Source organism: Octopus bimaculoides, chromosome 4, assembly GCF_001194135.2.
Source record: "Octopus bimaculoides isolate UCB-OBI-ISO-001 chromosome 4, ASM119413v2, whole genome shotgun sequence".
Taxonomy (NCBI): domain Eukaryota; kingdom Metazoa; phylum Mollusca; class Cephalopoda; order Octopoda; family Octopodidae; genus Octopus; species Octopus bimaculoides.
In genome coordinates, this window is record NC_068984.1 from 18,237,142 (window position 1) to 18,254,359 (window position 17,218).

The 17,218-nt window shown below is 33.9% G+C and overlaps 1 protein-coding gene across 1 annotated transcript in view; it reads left to right on the plus strand.

The window, feature by feature from the left end:
• The window catches only part of LOC106881370 (kinesin-like protein KIF13A), a 696,895-nt gene that overhangs the window by 317,451 nt on the left and 362,226 nt on the right, over positions 1-17,218 (plus strand). Inside the window, 1 exon segment of the mRNA XM_052966922.1 lies at positions 7,949-8,129. Within this exon segment, the coding sequence (XP_052822882.1) occupies positions 7,949-8,129 (181 nt within the window).

The window sequence follows — 17,218 nt, forward strand, 5'->3', positions numbered from 1 at the left end:
TATATATATATATATATATATATTGCCTTAACTCTTCGAAACGCCAGTGTTGAATGGTGGCAGCTGATGAAGGAAATGTTCTCTATGTAGCCTGTGTGTTTTCTGTACTTGTTTATCATTTTGTCTACGTTTTGTTTGCAATGTCCTGTGCCCAGAAATGCATCTATATATATACAGGTAGATGTAAGTACGTACATACATGTACGTATATATGCATATACTCATTTATTATTTGTATTATATAAATGTATATATACATACAGAGAGAGAGGGAGAAACAGGGAAACTGAGACGTGTGTGTGTGTTTGGTACATGGCTCTCTCTCTCTCTCTGAGCTGGCCAAAGTCTTGTGAATGGACTTGGTAGACTGAAACCGATAAAAGCCAGACGTATATATGTGTGTGTATATGTATGAATGTGTGTTTGTATGCCTGTGTGTATGTTTGTATGTATGTATAAGTATACATCCCCACTTTTCATCACCATTGCTTCGTTTTCTTGTCTTTTCTCTTGAAGTTGTTCTTATTTTCATTGTTTTGGATTTCTTTGGTTTTTCTTTCATCTCCCTACGGAATTCTTTAACAAGCTTTCATCATTTACTTTTTTGGTTTCTTTTAAATTTATTTACAGTTCACCCTTGTATTTTTTCCCACGTCTGACTTGAAATTTTCAGTTAACATCTTAACCAAAGTAAATAGATGGCTCATCTATGTAGTTTGATCTTAACATGGGGCTTCTGTGGTTGCAGGGGCTTAGCGACGGCCCTGGGTGTGTTTACGTCCCTGTAACATAGCGGTTCGGCAAAAGAGACCGATAGAATAAGTACTAGGCTTACAAAGAGTAAGTCCAGGCTGATTTCTTCAACTAAAACCCTTTAAGGTGGTGCTCCAGCATGGCCGCAGTCATATGACTGAAACAAGTAAAAGAATGTGTGTGTGTGTGTGTGTATTTGCTGTATTTGATGGCCTAAAAGAAGCATTGCAGCAATGCGTATTCAGGAAATGGCATTTTTAGTGCACTGAAGCATGTAACATAGGCTCAACTCCACATGCAGGACCCAGAGTGACTTATTGAGACTTCCTTTGCAGGGTGAGGTCTTACATAACTATCCAATGCAGTGTGTGCGTGTGTGTATATAATGTAGAGAGAGTCAACTGGACATCTCCCACTTAAATTACTTTCAATATAGCCAGGACCTCCTCCATCTTGGCATATTTTCATTTTATCTGTTGTCAAACCAAAAACTAATAAAAATAAAATCAGTTGTGTCAATGAAATAAGTTTCCCATGGAAGATTATTAGAAACAGTGGAACGGTCCTCTTCAATACATGCTGCATGGATAGACGGGTAGATGTTGGTGGATATTTGAGTGGTGATGGATATTAAGCAGAGTTTTTCTCTTGGGGGTTTAGTAACATAAAAGAAACTAACTTTTAAGAGCCGAAATTTTTTTTGTTGTTTTTTTTTCTTTCTATTTCCCATTTTTAACATTTATTAATTTTGATTTTTAAACACACATTCTGTTTTGACTTCCATTCTTGTTTTCTGTAAAGAATAGACGATGTGAATAGAAAATGTCATATAATAGTGAAAACAAAAGAGATAAAATTAATATTCAGATATTTGATTTCTTGTTTCTGTTTGATCTTTGACTAGAAAGAGTTTAACTATTGTGAATGGTTCTTTCATTTAAATGTGGCATCTTCCATCAATTTGGCTATTTTCAAAAGTTTTGTAACCTTGCTAAATTCATTTATTTTCAGTTTAGTCTACATCTCTACATTATATTGCATTAAATATTTCAAAGTCTATACAATTATCTTGATATCTTAAACAGATTTTCGAAAATTCTGTTTGTTCTGCTAATATAATGTATGCTTATGGATGCATACTCATAAACAACACACACACACACACACACACACACACACACACACACACACACACACACACACATTTTTCTTTGAATAAGATATATTTTTAATTCTTTAGGCTACAGTTTCTTTAAAGCCCTTCAATACAAATAAACAAACATTACATATACAAGCACATACAAAATTTTAATTTCATGTTCATAAATATATTTTTGTGTATGTGTGTATATATACAGACACACTCACATACACAAATACATACACACATGCACAGGCATACATGGAACTAGTAGACATGTTCCATATGAAGTTTTCTTTCTAATAGCTTCTTCAGTTTGCTTATCTTCAAACCTCTCTCTCTCTCTCTCTCTCTCTCTTTCTCTCTCTCTCTCTCTTTCTCTCTCTCTCTCTCTCTCTCTCTCTCTCTCTCTCTCTCTCTGCTTATATTTATGTATCTGAATGAAGTAATGACAAGAGCATTATTATTACAGTCTGTTTTTTTTCTCTTTTTTTTCTTTTTTTCATTTGGTAGTTTCTCCCCCCCCCCTCCCTCTCTTTGCAATACAAGATTTATATTTTACTAAACATGAGGTAAAAATTTCCACCTATTAAATCTGTATTCTCTTCGTATCTTTTTTCGCAATCCTTTACAACTGGTGTTCTTATTTCTTTTACTTAGACTTCCAATAGAGTTGGTATCTAATCTCATTTTTGCAAATGTTATTTAGCTTTTGAATACAGCCTTACTTTTTAAATATAACCCATCTATATAAATGTAATTTAAATCTAAATGTTACACTACAGAAATTTCTGAGCAAAATAATGTACATATCCTATGGGGGAACCCAACAATAGATGAAGCACAATTCCCTTTGCTCTGCCCATTATTATGAATTATAAGACTATTCTTGATAAGCGCTGGTGTGACTCTGGTAATGGGTTTGCTTCTCAAACACATGGTTTCATGTTCATTCTCATTGTGTGGTACCTAGGCTAAGTGTCTTTTACTACAGCTCACTGACTAAAGCTTTTAAAAAAGGTTAAAAATATATAATAGAAGCATTGGAAGCAGTGATCCAGCATGGCCACAAACCTGTAGCTAAAACCAATAAAAGAATAGAAAATCTTTTTTAAATGATATTTTCTTGCCAAATATTTTGTCCTATTCATGCAAGTGAATAAAAAAGTGGATGTTCAAATAATGATAAGGATGGAGATCTTCTTTTAACCTACTTGTGGCCAACTTAGTAAGGAAAATGAAATTTTAAAAAAAGGTATAAAAAAAAAAAAAAAAGCTAGTACAGGGTAGGTAAAGTTATGTGGTTAATAAGTTCAGTTTTTGATCATCTTATTCTACATCCAATTTTACTGCGCAGCACCCTGAGCAAATACCTGCTATTAGGTCCTTAGGTTGACCCACGCCTTGTGAATGGAATTTGTTGGTGAAACTGTGAGAAGTTTATCATGTGTATTTATATTTATGCTGTGTCCCTTTATATCTTGTAAACTAACATCTCAGCAAAAGGAGATCAATGTAATATGTACCAAGTTAAAGTAAGTACTAAGTCCATACGATTTATTGAACCATTGGAAGCAATGATCCCGCATGGCCACAAAACTGTAGCTAAAACCAATAAAAGAATAGAAAATCTCTTTTAAATAGTATTTTCATGGTTTTTATTTTAGCTTTAGTATCAGAATATGGAGGACATAGAAAGTGCTTACATACCAAGCAGAATGTCTTTGATGAGGAAGATTTTTCAGTATTGTAATTTCTAATTAGATTTTTTTTTTTTTTTACTGTTAAATTAAATATGGATTCTCTTCAGCTGCTGATTATTGGTGTTAGTTTCTAGTGAAATTATGGTGTGATCTGGGATTTAAACAGGCACCTCTGCTGCTATTTAAGTATTCAAAAACTGCAAAATCCACTGTCACTGAGAGACATTAATTATCTTAATGTTTCTTTTTTGACAATCTTTGTGTATAAACTGAGATCAAGTTTGGTGAAATAACATTTCTCTAAATCAATCTTTTATGAAGTTCTCTAAATTCATAGCAAAAGCAATAAATTTAAAAGATATGATTACATGATATAATAGGAATATTTAGTTCTTGTAATATGAAATGTTGTTGTTGAAGAAACTGTTCCATTTTGCGACGGTAGTACTATCTTGTATAATTGTCATGAATCATTTCTGTCTTTTCTGAAGAAGATTAAATGCTAATAAAACAGTTTTCCCTTTCAAGTATATCAATCAAATTATTTTGGTAGATTTTCTCAACTCAGTCTTTGAAACAACTATTGACCTTTTCGAAGAGACTTGATCTAACCGTATTTATTTTCTGGTGTGGTTTATAGAGTCATTCATTACTTTACAATACATTTTACATGAAAGAAATGTCATAGGGTGATTTTGTGTATATGTCTAAGTGTGGAGGGTATTTAAGGGATTAAGAAATTTCTGTGATTTGCATAGGAACTGTAAAACAGGATATGATCGAAGTGGTGAGGTGGAAACCACTTAAGTCACATAATTTTTCCATTCAGTGTCCAAGACAATTGGTTTCAATTTTGTTTGTAAATAGCAGGCAGGGGAAGTGGGGATTAAGACACAAAGGATTTGTTGGAAGGTTTATCCTGATAAATATTTACATTTAACAGGATACACATTCCTGACAAATCTTGATGATAAGCACCTTGTTTATAAACAATACAAGTTGTTTGCTAGAGACATAAATGTAAAATCTTCAAAGGACAGCAACAAAATTAGGCATAACAATCATCCAGGAAGTTATATGATATCTTTGTATTAAAAACACAACTCATAATCTATCACCCCTCACCCCCCTCTATGTATATCTGCATGTTCCAGGTTGATGTCAAAGGCTTTACAAAATCATCTCACCCCAAGAAATGTCCTTCTGAATATTTTAGAAATTTTGTATTATTTTTTTCTAAATTTCTGAATTATACCAACACAAAAGAAAGCTGCTCAACCACTGCATTTACAACTTCCATAAACAGTTTTGCATATTGTTGAAGATATTTCAACTTGCCAACTCAGACAACTAAAGAGAAAAATCTTGGATATGCATTTGCTTCTCTTTATATGTGCAAGTTTTGTAAAATCCCTTTCTCTAGCTCATTCTTCTATGAATGGCCCTAAATTCACAGTAGATAGAATAGTTTTTTTTTTTTTTTTTTTTTTTTTTTTTTTTTTTTTCATTTTCTGTCTCCCAAATTGCACAATCCATTTGCAACTTCTGTTTATGAAGGCTGTAGGTTGCTGATGTTTGCTATTGAGGTTATATGTGAATAATGTGTGGAAGGTGATGAAGAGTTTAAATAGCTAAGTGATGAGTGAGAGCTGAGAGGGAATAAGTAACACACATCCATCATGGATACCCCATGACAGTCATCTACTGTCCTTATAAAATAAACTCTGAAAACTTTTAGTGATGGAAAATCACACTGTCAAGCAGATGGCCTTACACTACAGACCCTTGTGTATGAATAACCACAACTAAAGGCCTCACAGTCTCTACAAATGATGGGCATCAAACTCTGACAATATTTCATGGTGACTTCACATCAGTGACTTTACATCTATCATTGCCAAAATTGCATCTGAAAAACTAGTTAGGATTCATCTTCATGGCTAGGAAAATAACTCATCCCTGATCAGCTGATGACTCTTATAAAGCTCTAGTGTGATCCACACTATACCTCATGTATTTCGTATGATACACCTATACATTAGTGTACACACACACACACACTGCCACATTTTTAAAAAATACCAATCTAGCTGAATATCAACATCATGCACCAAGCCGCTCCAATGTCTAACAGACTTATTGCTTTTTCTCTGCAACCGTTCTACTACTAAGAATAATATCTGCTCCTTTTAAAACCCCCATCCAAGCCCATTTGTTGCACCCAGTTCTCTTTCTCTTGTCTTCTCTACTAAGATCTTTCTTTAATTAATTTGTCCAATCATATTTTTAAAACAGTAATATCCTCTAATTCCTTCTCTCTCTACATTTTCCTTCAAGATGTTAGTCAGCCTGTAGAAATTTTAAAAAATCAAACATCAGTTATTCTGATCTCACCTGAGTTTACAAATGTCATAGATGCTGCCCTCTAACAAAAAAGGATTAGGATTAAAGACATGTGGGAACTTCTTAGTGTAAAACCTTTCCATAATATCTTCATTCCAAAGGTGCCTTAGTCTTTGGTTTCAGTTACATTTTATTGAAGTTTTCAATAACATCCTGTGACTGGTCACCTTCCCCTACATCAGAAAAATGGTTCTTCCTTCTTTATGCATATTTTCTTGTTGCATTTATTTCCTTTTCAAAATTGGTATTTAGCTCTAGAACATGCAAGTGGCCAAGTATTCCACAGACACACAGACAATAAGGTCATGAATTCAATTCCTAGGGGTGCAATGTGTCCTTGAACAAGGCACTTCATGTTGCTCCAGTTCACTCAGCTGACAGGAATGAGTAGTACCTATATTTCAAAGGACCAGTCTTGTGTTACATTCTGTGTCATACTGAATCTGCCTGAGAACTATGTTAAGGGTACACATATCTCTGGAGTGCTCAGCTACCTGCATGTTATTTTCACAAGCTGGCTGTTCTGTTAATCAGATCTTCTGGAACCCTCATTGGCATTACCGACAGATGTTAGTTATTATTATTCAAATTTACAGTAATCAAAAGATAAAGACAGGTGTAGGAACAGCAAGCAGGTGTATTTGCTACTTATTTTAGCTCTACAAAATGTACGAACATTTGAAATTGTTAAAAAAAAAAAAACAACTTTTTAATCCTTTTGTGATGATATTTCTAATGAAATTCATTACCTCTGTTTTAAATTAATGTATAATATTTTCAATTAATATTTAAATAATAAAAAATTTGGAGTTAATTAGTAAACTAACTTCTTCATTTGTAAGTTTATGTTTGGAACATGATAAAAGATTCTTACATAAAATTCTAAGGATTTGTTTTAATTTTCATATAAACACTTCAAAATGGAAACTTAGTCTCAAACATGTTGGTATCATAAAGGTTAATTAACCAGAGTTGTATACCAGTAGAAGGAAATAAAACGTATTTATGACTTCATCATGCATTGATCAAATTATATGTAATTTATTTGATGACAACTGAGAATTGCATTATTCTTCCACCAATCATCATCATCATTTAACGTCCGTTTTCCATGCTGTAATGATAATAAAAATAATGAGCCGTTACTTTAATCAAGGCAGCAATGTTGTATAGCGCCAAATAACAGTTACTATTTTCTGTACCAGGAGAAATTTAGCTGCTATCTTTAGCAGGTTGAACAATCACACAGGAGCTCTACATGATCACACAATTTGTGACAAATAGCTGCTAAATTTTCCTCCAATCAAATGCCACCATGTTAAAACGATGAAGAGTATATGTTATATAATGTAATAGTATATGTCTTTCAAAAGATGGGATGGTCATGACTGGAATGCCTTTAATCAAGGCCGATCTAGAGAAACAAGATTTGAACTTAGGATCTAGAGAAACAAAATTAAATGCAACAACTACAATACTTCATTTTCTCTTATTTTGTTTCATTTTATTTTCCAATTTGACATAAGCTATAAGATATATATATATTTCATATACATTGAAGACAAGGTATATATTTCAAAATATTTTGAAGATAGGATATATATGCTTCAGAATTTTTAAATAGTAAACATATTGAAAACTGCTTTTCTTTTTTTTTTCCTGTCTCCATAAAATGTAATATTGTAAGAATTCTAATTATTGTGCATGAACTTTATTGAAAATGTGAACTATAAAAGTGCAATGGCATAAATAAAATGGCTTCTTTATTATTAGAGATTATAGACAAAAAAGAAATTACATTTTCTATCTTACATCTATTAGCTTTCAGTTGCTTTTGATTTTTCTTTCAGAGATTTTTGTTTTGTTTTTATATATCTATGTGTGTATATGTGTTTGAAATACTTAGTTTTTTGTTCATCATTTTTTTTTGTTTTTTATCTGTCACTAGGTTCTGGCAAATCATATACTATGATGGGAACAGCAGACGAGAAAGGAATAATACCTCGTTTGTGTGATGCCCTTTTTGAGAAAATAGCCACAAATGATGACCCTGATTTGACCTACAAAGTGGAAGTATCATATATGGAAATATATAATGAGAAAGTTCATGATCTTCTGGATCCAAAAGGGTAAGTAAACAAAATGGAGGCTTATTTAATCAATTACTTTCCAATCCAGCATCAACTTAATCTGAAAGGGATTGTCTCCCCTACAATAGCTGCTGACCACTAGGGGGCAAACCATGTATATATTCTCTATTTGTTCTTCTATTATTATCATGTTTGATTTTAAAGGGTGGAGTCCTGCTTCTGTTTCATTGTTATGTTGTTGTGAACAAAAGCATAAGATTATTGATAATAATAGAAACGTTAATAACATACAATCAATGGCAGGATAGGTAAATAGATGCTAAGTGAAATAAAGAAGAGGAGGAAAAATACATAACATAGAAACAATTTCAAAAAATGTAACATTAAAGGTGTTTGTGGGCGTTTAGATTCTCACAGCATGTAAATGTATGGTGTTATATTTGTATAAGCAGCATGTTTGGCTTTGGGTTTGATATGAGAATCAGCGTACATGAAAGATTATTGCTAAATCCCTTGTTCTTCGTGTTTGTCATGGAAACATTGACATGGGAGTTCAGGCATGAGAGCTCGTCTATGTTAATGCCACTGCAATAATTAGATGAATCCATTAAGCCCAAAGATTGTATACAAGTTTGATCTCAAATCAAAGAGCCTTCACATCCCAAATTTTCCTGCAGTAAATATGACACTATGCTCCAAAGCACAGTGTCCAGTAAATGGCCTGTGTGCTGTTTTTGTGAGCGGTAGCAGTGGCGGTGATGGAAACTGTGCAATAACTGTCTTCTGACATTACTGCTGACATTGGTGGTAGAACTGCGGCTCAGTGAAGAAGACTGTACAGTAATTTGACTAGCTAGAAATAACAGTCAAATCTCTTTCAAACTACATCCTACTGTTGAAAAAAGAAAAATGAAGACAATGGATAATGCTGTCCTTGTTATATTGGATGGTCGTGGTTAGAATTCCTTTGATTATAGGTCTTATTAATCTAGGCTAATTTAAGGCTAAACAACAATCATCAAGTTAACAAATATTTTATTTAATGGCATACAAGACACCCTTTTTTTCCTCCAAATAAAATCTCAAAAAATCCATGCAGCTGGACCCCCCCCAAATTTTTTCTTGAATAATCCCTTCTGAAATTTGGTGCATCTAATATGCTTGTGCATCTTTTATGCCATCAAACCCAGAAATAAATCTGATGTGAAGAGTAAACTGAAACCCAAGTTTGAGTTCAAATGCAAAGCATATTCTAGAAACCTCTTACTATGTTGGTTGTTTACTATCTCAAATTGTATTGTAAATTGCATTGTAGTAATAGTAGCAGCAGATTAAACAGAAACCAGAATCACTTTACTGGAAACATTAACTCTTTGAAAGAGATATATAAACATTGTAAGAGTAAACATGATACAAGAACATTTACAGAAATAGATAAATATTCTATAAAGATATTAGTCAAACCTGTTGATAATGGGAAGACAGTTTTAGCATATATGTGTGTAATGTGTGTATGTTTACAAAGAAGTGGTTGACAGTGACTTTGAAGTGTCACTGAGGGTTAGCTTTATCAGATTGTCTGCTGAATCCAGCCCACAGTAAACTTTGAAGTCACTATCAACTTTTTCCCTGTTAAAAATATACTTAAATGTATTAAGTGATCAGTCAGTTAATATTTGGTTGGTTTTTATGTGTGAATACATAAAAATAATGCACATTATTTGGCTGTGTGAGTATCTTGTGTGTAATACTCACACACACACACACACACATGTAAAGGCAGAATGTAGAACAATGTTGGTGACTTGATCATTATAAGTATTTATAAATCACTTTCAAAAGAAACTTGACAATCTATTGAAAATATAAACACTGGTTAGTTGTTTATTGCTAAAACAAAGAACCATAAGCTGGTCACTTGCTTGTTGGCAACATATAAAACAGTGCAGACATCTATATATTATGTTCCTAGAAGATAAATAGCTCGATGCTTAATCTATTTATGTTGATGCAAATATATTCATATTAGTGAACAAAAGTATATTGAACATCAGAAGAAGATTGTCTCAAAACCCAACAGGGTGTATGTAGATAGACTATAAGGAAGGTGCTTCACACTATTGAATATTGAAAAGCCTTCTGTACAAATAAGGCAGCTCCACTAACATCAACAGTGAATCATAGGAAGTTGGTAGTGACAAAATAAAATAGTAGAACTATTACAGCCATCATTATCTTTTCATGTCTACTCTCCATACTGCTGTTATGGGTAGGATGGCTCCTCCTGGTCTGAGATAGTACTTACACAGTATACTGCCCAGTCAGGTGGGTTAGGGACCACATCTCACTTATATATGAGCATGGAGCTTTAATACTCTGATTATGCTATCTTTTAGGGAAATGGATTTAGGGAGGAAGAAAAAGAAGCTTCTATATTTAGAAATCAATGATTTAAGAAAAAAATAAAGGACAAACACATTAATTGCTGTTACAATGAATCTGCTATATAAGGAAGTAAAATAAGTTGAAGCAGGATGCAAGCGGTGATGTAGATTCACTCTGACTTTTAAGATATGATGTCAAGAAGAAATAATATAATAATATCTCATATATAATCATATTAGATGTTTCACATTTCTATTGTCATAAATTGGAAAATAAGGGAACTAAAAGACATATGAAGGAAAGCAAGTAAAATTATGGCAGATTGAATTTATAATTCATCACCTAAAATCTATTAACATTTGAAATACATATTTGTGATGCATTCCTGAAGAGAAAACTACAGTAATAAGATTTATGAAAATATCTTTTAAAATAGAAATATTTCAGACGAAGTTAAAATATTTTATCAGACATAAATTTAGTTAGATGTGAGTCTACAAGGGAAAGTGTATGCGGTCACTTGTTTTGTTTTATCTGTCTATACGGTGTCTAAACCTTTTACAGTGCTTACTGAGACTGGTGAAAGGGATGCAGGAAGATATCAACAGACTAGAGGTCTGACTCAAGTGCATACAACAGAGTGGAGTCTACTAAAGACCTCCTAAGGTGCCAGACAAAAAGCATATGACCAGTAGAAATAGCCAAGTCACTCTCAAATCACACTCATTTGTCTTAGGAAAAGAAAAGACACTTTGGATAATGTTATTGCATGTATCTCTAAAATGATAGGATTGTAATGTTTGAATGCCTTTAACCATAGGTCTGTTGGATCAGGATTCACTTGGAGATAAATAACAACCACATAATCATTAATGATTACTGAGTGTTGGGCAAACAGAAAAATCTGAAAAGAAAAAGTAAATGATATTGATAGTCTGGTATTCACATATCAGTCCTCCGAATGTGTGTTATCAAAATTGAGAAACCATGAATAATTTCGAAGTGGAGGGAAGGAAAGTATTTGTAAAGAATGGAATTTCAAACCATCCTTAGAATATTAACATTAGGAATGATAAAGTTGAAGTTCCTATAAAACTCTAATTCCTGATAATTTTACAGACGAAGGATTTCTTGGTTAAGAGAGCCAAGTCTGGCTTCCCATCCTTTCTGTTGCCCTTAATCTCATTGGCATTACGCTTATCTATTAGACAGTTTTCCTGTAACTTACAGCAAAGACTTTTATCTCCTTATGGAACTTATTTATGGAACATGTTTAGAGATATAACACAGTGCAGGTGGTGCTCCCAATAATCTGAAGACTAATTAAGATACAGTTACCACCTACAACTTAAAGAATTACTGATTAAAATGATGTGAAAATAAAAATTTAAAACAGAAAAAGGAAAAGAATTCACTTGGAACTCCCTTGGTTTGTGTGACATGGAGACACCTAAACTTGACAAAGTACTTCATGTATATACTAAATTCTCTGGGATTAACCTGACTCAGCAGTTCTCAACCAATTTTCGACTATGGACCTCTTTGATTCTTGTTTTATTTACTGGACACTTATCCATTCAATGTATACAAATCAAAAAAAAAAAATCCTATTATATTTTTGTAATTACATGTTATTAAGAATTGTATAAAAAAAATTAAAATATGCTGTGTATTGGAGAAGTATAAGCATTTTATTGCACATAAATTTTAACAAGAAAATCTTATATGGACTCCCAAGGGCCATATGGGCCCAGGTTGAAAACCACTGGACTAACCCAAAGACTGTGCATTCAATAAAGACTTGGACACAAAATACCTCTTTTTTTTACTTGGGTATTTTCAGTAGATTACTGTGTATACACTATATTTCATGCTTGAGCTTCTCCCTTTGTTTGTTTCTGTGAAGAGACATTGATACAGAAACCGAAAAAAGAAAAGAAAAAAAGTAAATAAGAAGTTACTACAATTAAAACAAAATTCCTTAATGCAAATGAACTTGTGTATAAAACAAAACTGAAAAAAAAATATTCAAGTATTTAATAACTCATTAAGGCTATTTTAAGACTCATGACTGACATAATATTTTAATACAATGGAAGCTTGCATCATACGGTGATGAACATTTTTCATGTGACAGCTTGTTTGTTTGTGTGAGTGGGTGTTTGGGTTTGTGTGTGTGTGTTTTAGTACATGTCTGTGTATGTTGCAGAGTTAGAACTTGGAGCTTTTTCATTCAATACGACAGGCACAATACCTTTTTGTACGTCCCCTCGAATCTACACTGAACACTTGTAAACAAATCAACTCCACGCATCATCATCATTGTTATTTGTGCATCCATTTTCTCCTTGATGGTCAGGGTAGGACAGGCAATCTTCTATGACTCAGGCCTATCCTCACAGCAATTCTTTTACAACATGCAAGGCTGTGCTTATTCTAAACACTTGGACTTGCATAGCTGTGCATGTGTGTAGATATACACATATGCACATGCATACTCATATGGCTGTGTGTATTTATACATACATGTATGTATGTATATGTGAAGGCATGTGGATTAATAGTTAGGGTGTTGCTCTTTCAGTTTCATGATTGTGGTTTCCATCCAGGACTGGGTGGCAATTCTAGATGGGGCAGCAATCCTGGACCAGACAGCGATTCTAGACTGGGATGTGTGTAATTTCCATGAGCAAAACACTTCACTTCATGTTACTTAAGTCCACTCAGCTGCAAAATGATCGCCAGTAAGCTAAGCCAAGCCTGATATGCTGAATTTGGTCTTCATTCACTTCAACACCTGACTTGTGGCACACCATGCACCTGTACAGGTAATGGCACTTTAAAGGAGGGTGTGAGCTAATGTGCAGCACAAGCATTTAATAACCATAATTCATCTGTGCAGGTTGTTCAGCAGGAGCTTGCTGAACCTTTACCTGTCATTTACAACAGTGAAACCAATAACAACTGGCATGAAAAAAAAAGAAACCAATGCACCAGTGTATTGCACAAAGGGTGAAATTGTTATATTTATTGCACCCATGTTTCCCAAACATTTGTTTGTCACTGTCTGTACGTGAAGTACAGCAAACCAGATTCTGATCCATTAGATGAAAGGCAAAGTCAATGCCAACAGAATTTGAACTCAGGATGTAAAGGTGGGCAAAATGCTGCTAAGCACTTTGCTTGGTGTGCTAACAGTTCTGAAGGCTCAACACCTTAATAATAAAAGAAATAATAATAATAATAATCCTTTCTACTGGAGGCACAAGGCCTCAGATTTGGTTAGGAAGGGTACCATTCAATTACAATGACCCTAGTGTTTAACTGGTACTTAATTCATCAACCCCCGAAAGGTTGAAAGGCAAAGTCGACCTCGGCAGAATTTGAACTCAGAACGTAGCAGCAGATGAAATACCACTAAGCATTTTGCCCAGTGTGCTAACAATTCTGCCAGCGCAAATATATTGTGCATGTGTTTATATAGCAACCAAAAAAAAAAATCATCTCGAAATACAACAATAATAGAATAATAATCATCTTTTTAATGACATTAATTACTTGTCCCATCCTTGTTTCAAAGATTGTGGAGGCAATTCTAATAAGTCTCCATTGCTATATTGAATCACTTCTCCTTCTTGAAATAGATAAAATAATAATATTTTCTCTCAGTGGCTGAGCCAATGTGCAGCTGTTTTGGCCATATAGTTTTATAGTTACGAGTTTGATATGTAGCATTGCACCCACTGTGTTGTTGCTTTGTGAAACAAAGGTATGGAATATTTCGGATCTCAGGTAGCATAGAAAGTTCCACTCAGAAAGTCCACCATGAAAACCATAATTAAAAGATGCTTACAGTTTGAAATGCTTCCAACTTTTGAAACAGGTTCTCCAACAAAAATAATGTTGAAATTTTCAAAAAAGAAACAAAAGTTTCTCTTTTTTTCTTTTTAACATGGAAACTAGTTGTCAAACATTGACTAAACTAAAATTTTAGACAATAAAAAAAATGTTACAACATAACACATTACAATGAGTTATTGTTAGATTCCTATTGGTATTCCAAAATGTTTCTTTTTTCTTTTATGTGTCACTATTTATAGTCAGTCTAGACTTTTTTGTGTACATTCTGCCTAGACCTGTTCTGACGGCACATATTTGCATATTATCATCATCATCATCATCATCGTTCAACGTCCGTTTTCCATGCTCGCATGGGTTTGACTGTGGACTGGCAAGCCAGTAGGCTGCATCAGGCTCCAATCTGATCTGGTAATGTTTCTACAGCTGGATGTCCTTCCAAATGCCAACCACTCCAAGAGTGTAGTGGATGCTTTTTATGTGCCACTAGCACAGGAGCCAGTCAGGGGGCACTGGCATCGGCCACATTTGGATGGTGCTTTTTATGTGCCACTGGCACAGGAGCCAGTCAGAAGGCACTGGCATCGGTCACGTTCGGATGATGCTTTTTACATGTCACTGGCACAGGAGCCAGTCAGGCGGACCTGGCATTGACCACATTTGGATATACGTTTGTATAAACATGTGTTTGTATGTGTGTTTATATATATTTATGCATATATAAATGTGCTCATCTGTGTATATGTATAAAGTCGGGAAGACATGTGACTTAGTGGTAAGGGTATTCTTGATCTCTGAGCTTCCGAATAAATCAAATTAAGCAAGTTCAGTGTTCATCAATGCCTTGAACTAAAGGGAGCACACATATTGATTGTGAGATTGTAACATTCCATGAAATATTTTGCAATTAGTCTTTTTCCTCTCTATACTGCCATGTAATATGTAACTGAGGTTCAATATACCACACCTTGTGAGGAGTGAAACCCCTGAGCAGACAAGCAAATGGATTGGTTTTGAGATCCTCAATTAGGTTTTGGGAGGGGATGTGTAGATTACTGTTTTCTTGTCATATTATTTAAACTTAGAAGTGATGTTGTCTAGGCAAGAATAACTAGTATTGACATTCTGAGCCTTAAAAAAGCTTGTGGTATTTGTGTTCACGAAGACATGTAACTTAAGTACTAAGCCAAGTTACTTTCCTCTTCTTAACACAATTCAATACACAATGTATTGAGTGCTCTTTTCTTTTGATGTATAAAAGTGAATGTATTACATGAAGCAGGCTACATATATCAAAGTGAAGCACACTCAACATAAATGGTTAGCGACTTGCATTAATCAGAACTTGTCAGTTCATCTGTTTCTTCAAGTCTTATGGAATCCTTCCTTAAAACTTAGTATTAATCATCAGACACCTGTACAATTTCAACTAGTGATATGCTGTTGAAGTCAGAGAGGAAATTCTTTTCACTTTTATTTAGAGCTCTTAAAATTACTCTGTGAAAAATTTAGTTAGAACACAACTTATGGTCAAAGGGAGGTAACTAATTAAACCCTAATATTGCTGATGCAGAATGGATGTTTTAATTCCTAAATGAAAGAAATGTTTGATTGTAATTAAGCCTTTGAACTATAATAGCCATTTCTTCATTCAGATAAAATTCCACACAGCTCTTAAATTGTTAGTGGTTTTTGATAGAAAATGTTTCAGACTATATTAAATGGAAAATTGTTTAAAGATAAAGGCCTCACAAGAATGGCAATGACAGATGTGACCTATGCACATTATAAAAAAAAAAAAAAATTTTCAATAAAGAAAATTAAAAAAAAAAGAAACCGATCCTAATAAAAATTCACTGTAACCAGAGAAATACTTAGCTGAAGTGTTCACAGTATGTGTTCAGAGTATGTGAAGTGTTCACAGTATGTAAAACATGCAGATACATTTATGTCCTGCGACTGGACACAACTGCACTGAACAAAATATTGTATTTATGCATGTGGGTGAGGCACTGCGTGAATACATGCACATTTTAGCTTTGCATATTTTCTTACACTACACCAACAAAATCTATACAGCTTCTTTTGTTTTTCTTTTTCCTATTTTCCTACCAAGCTAATCTTTATTACCTTAGTCTTCATTTTGTTTCGTTTGGAATTGAGTATGGTCATTTTCCATAAGGGACATAACATCTTTGAATTACCAGTTACCTCCCTTCAGTCATAAATTGGGGAACATGACTGATTAACTAAATTTTCGTGAGAGTGATTTGAATGCCCTAAACAGATGTGAATTGAACTTTGTCTCTAAGCTCACCATCATATCACTGGTTTGATATTGTTTAGGTGTCTACACATTATCAAGTTGAAATGATGTGTAGATTTCATGAAGAAATAACTAGTACTTCCCTATTAAATAGGTACTTCCCTATTATCAACACCCAATTTTTTTATTTACTAAAGGATTAGTAAATGAACTATTACTTGCATTATAGGGTTGTAATAGAAGACCTGTGCCCTTTTGGAATAAGTGTCAATGGGCAAGGAATTGAGTGATTGTTTCTTACTCAGATAGAATTTTTAGTCTAAAACAATTAGTTTTATATATTTTTGCCCTCCAATTCCATCAGTAAACAAACAATTGGCTGTCAATAATAGGAGAGTACCACATATATCATCATCATCATCATCATCATCGTTTAACGTCCGCTTTCCATGCTAGCATGGGTTGGACGATTTGACTGAGGACTGGTGAAACCGGATGGCAACACCAGGCTCCAGTCTGATTTGGCAGAGTTTCTACAGCTGGATGCCCTTCCTAACGCCAACCACTCAGAGAGTGTAGTGGGTGCTTTTACGTGTCACCCGCACGAAAACGGCCACGC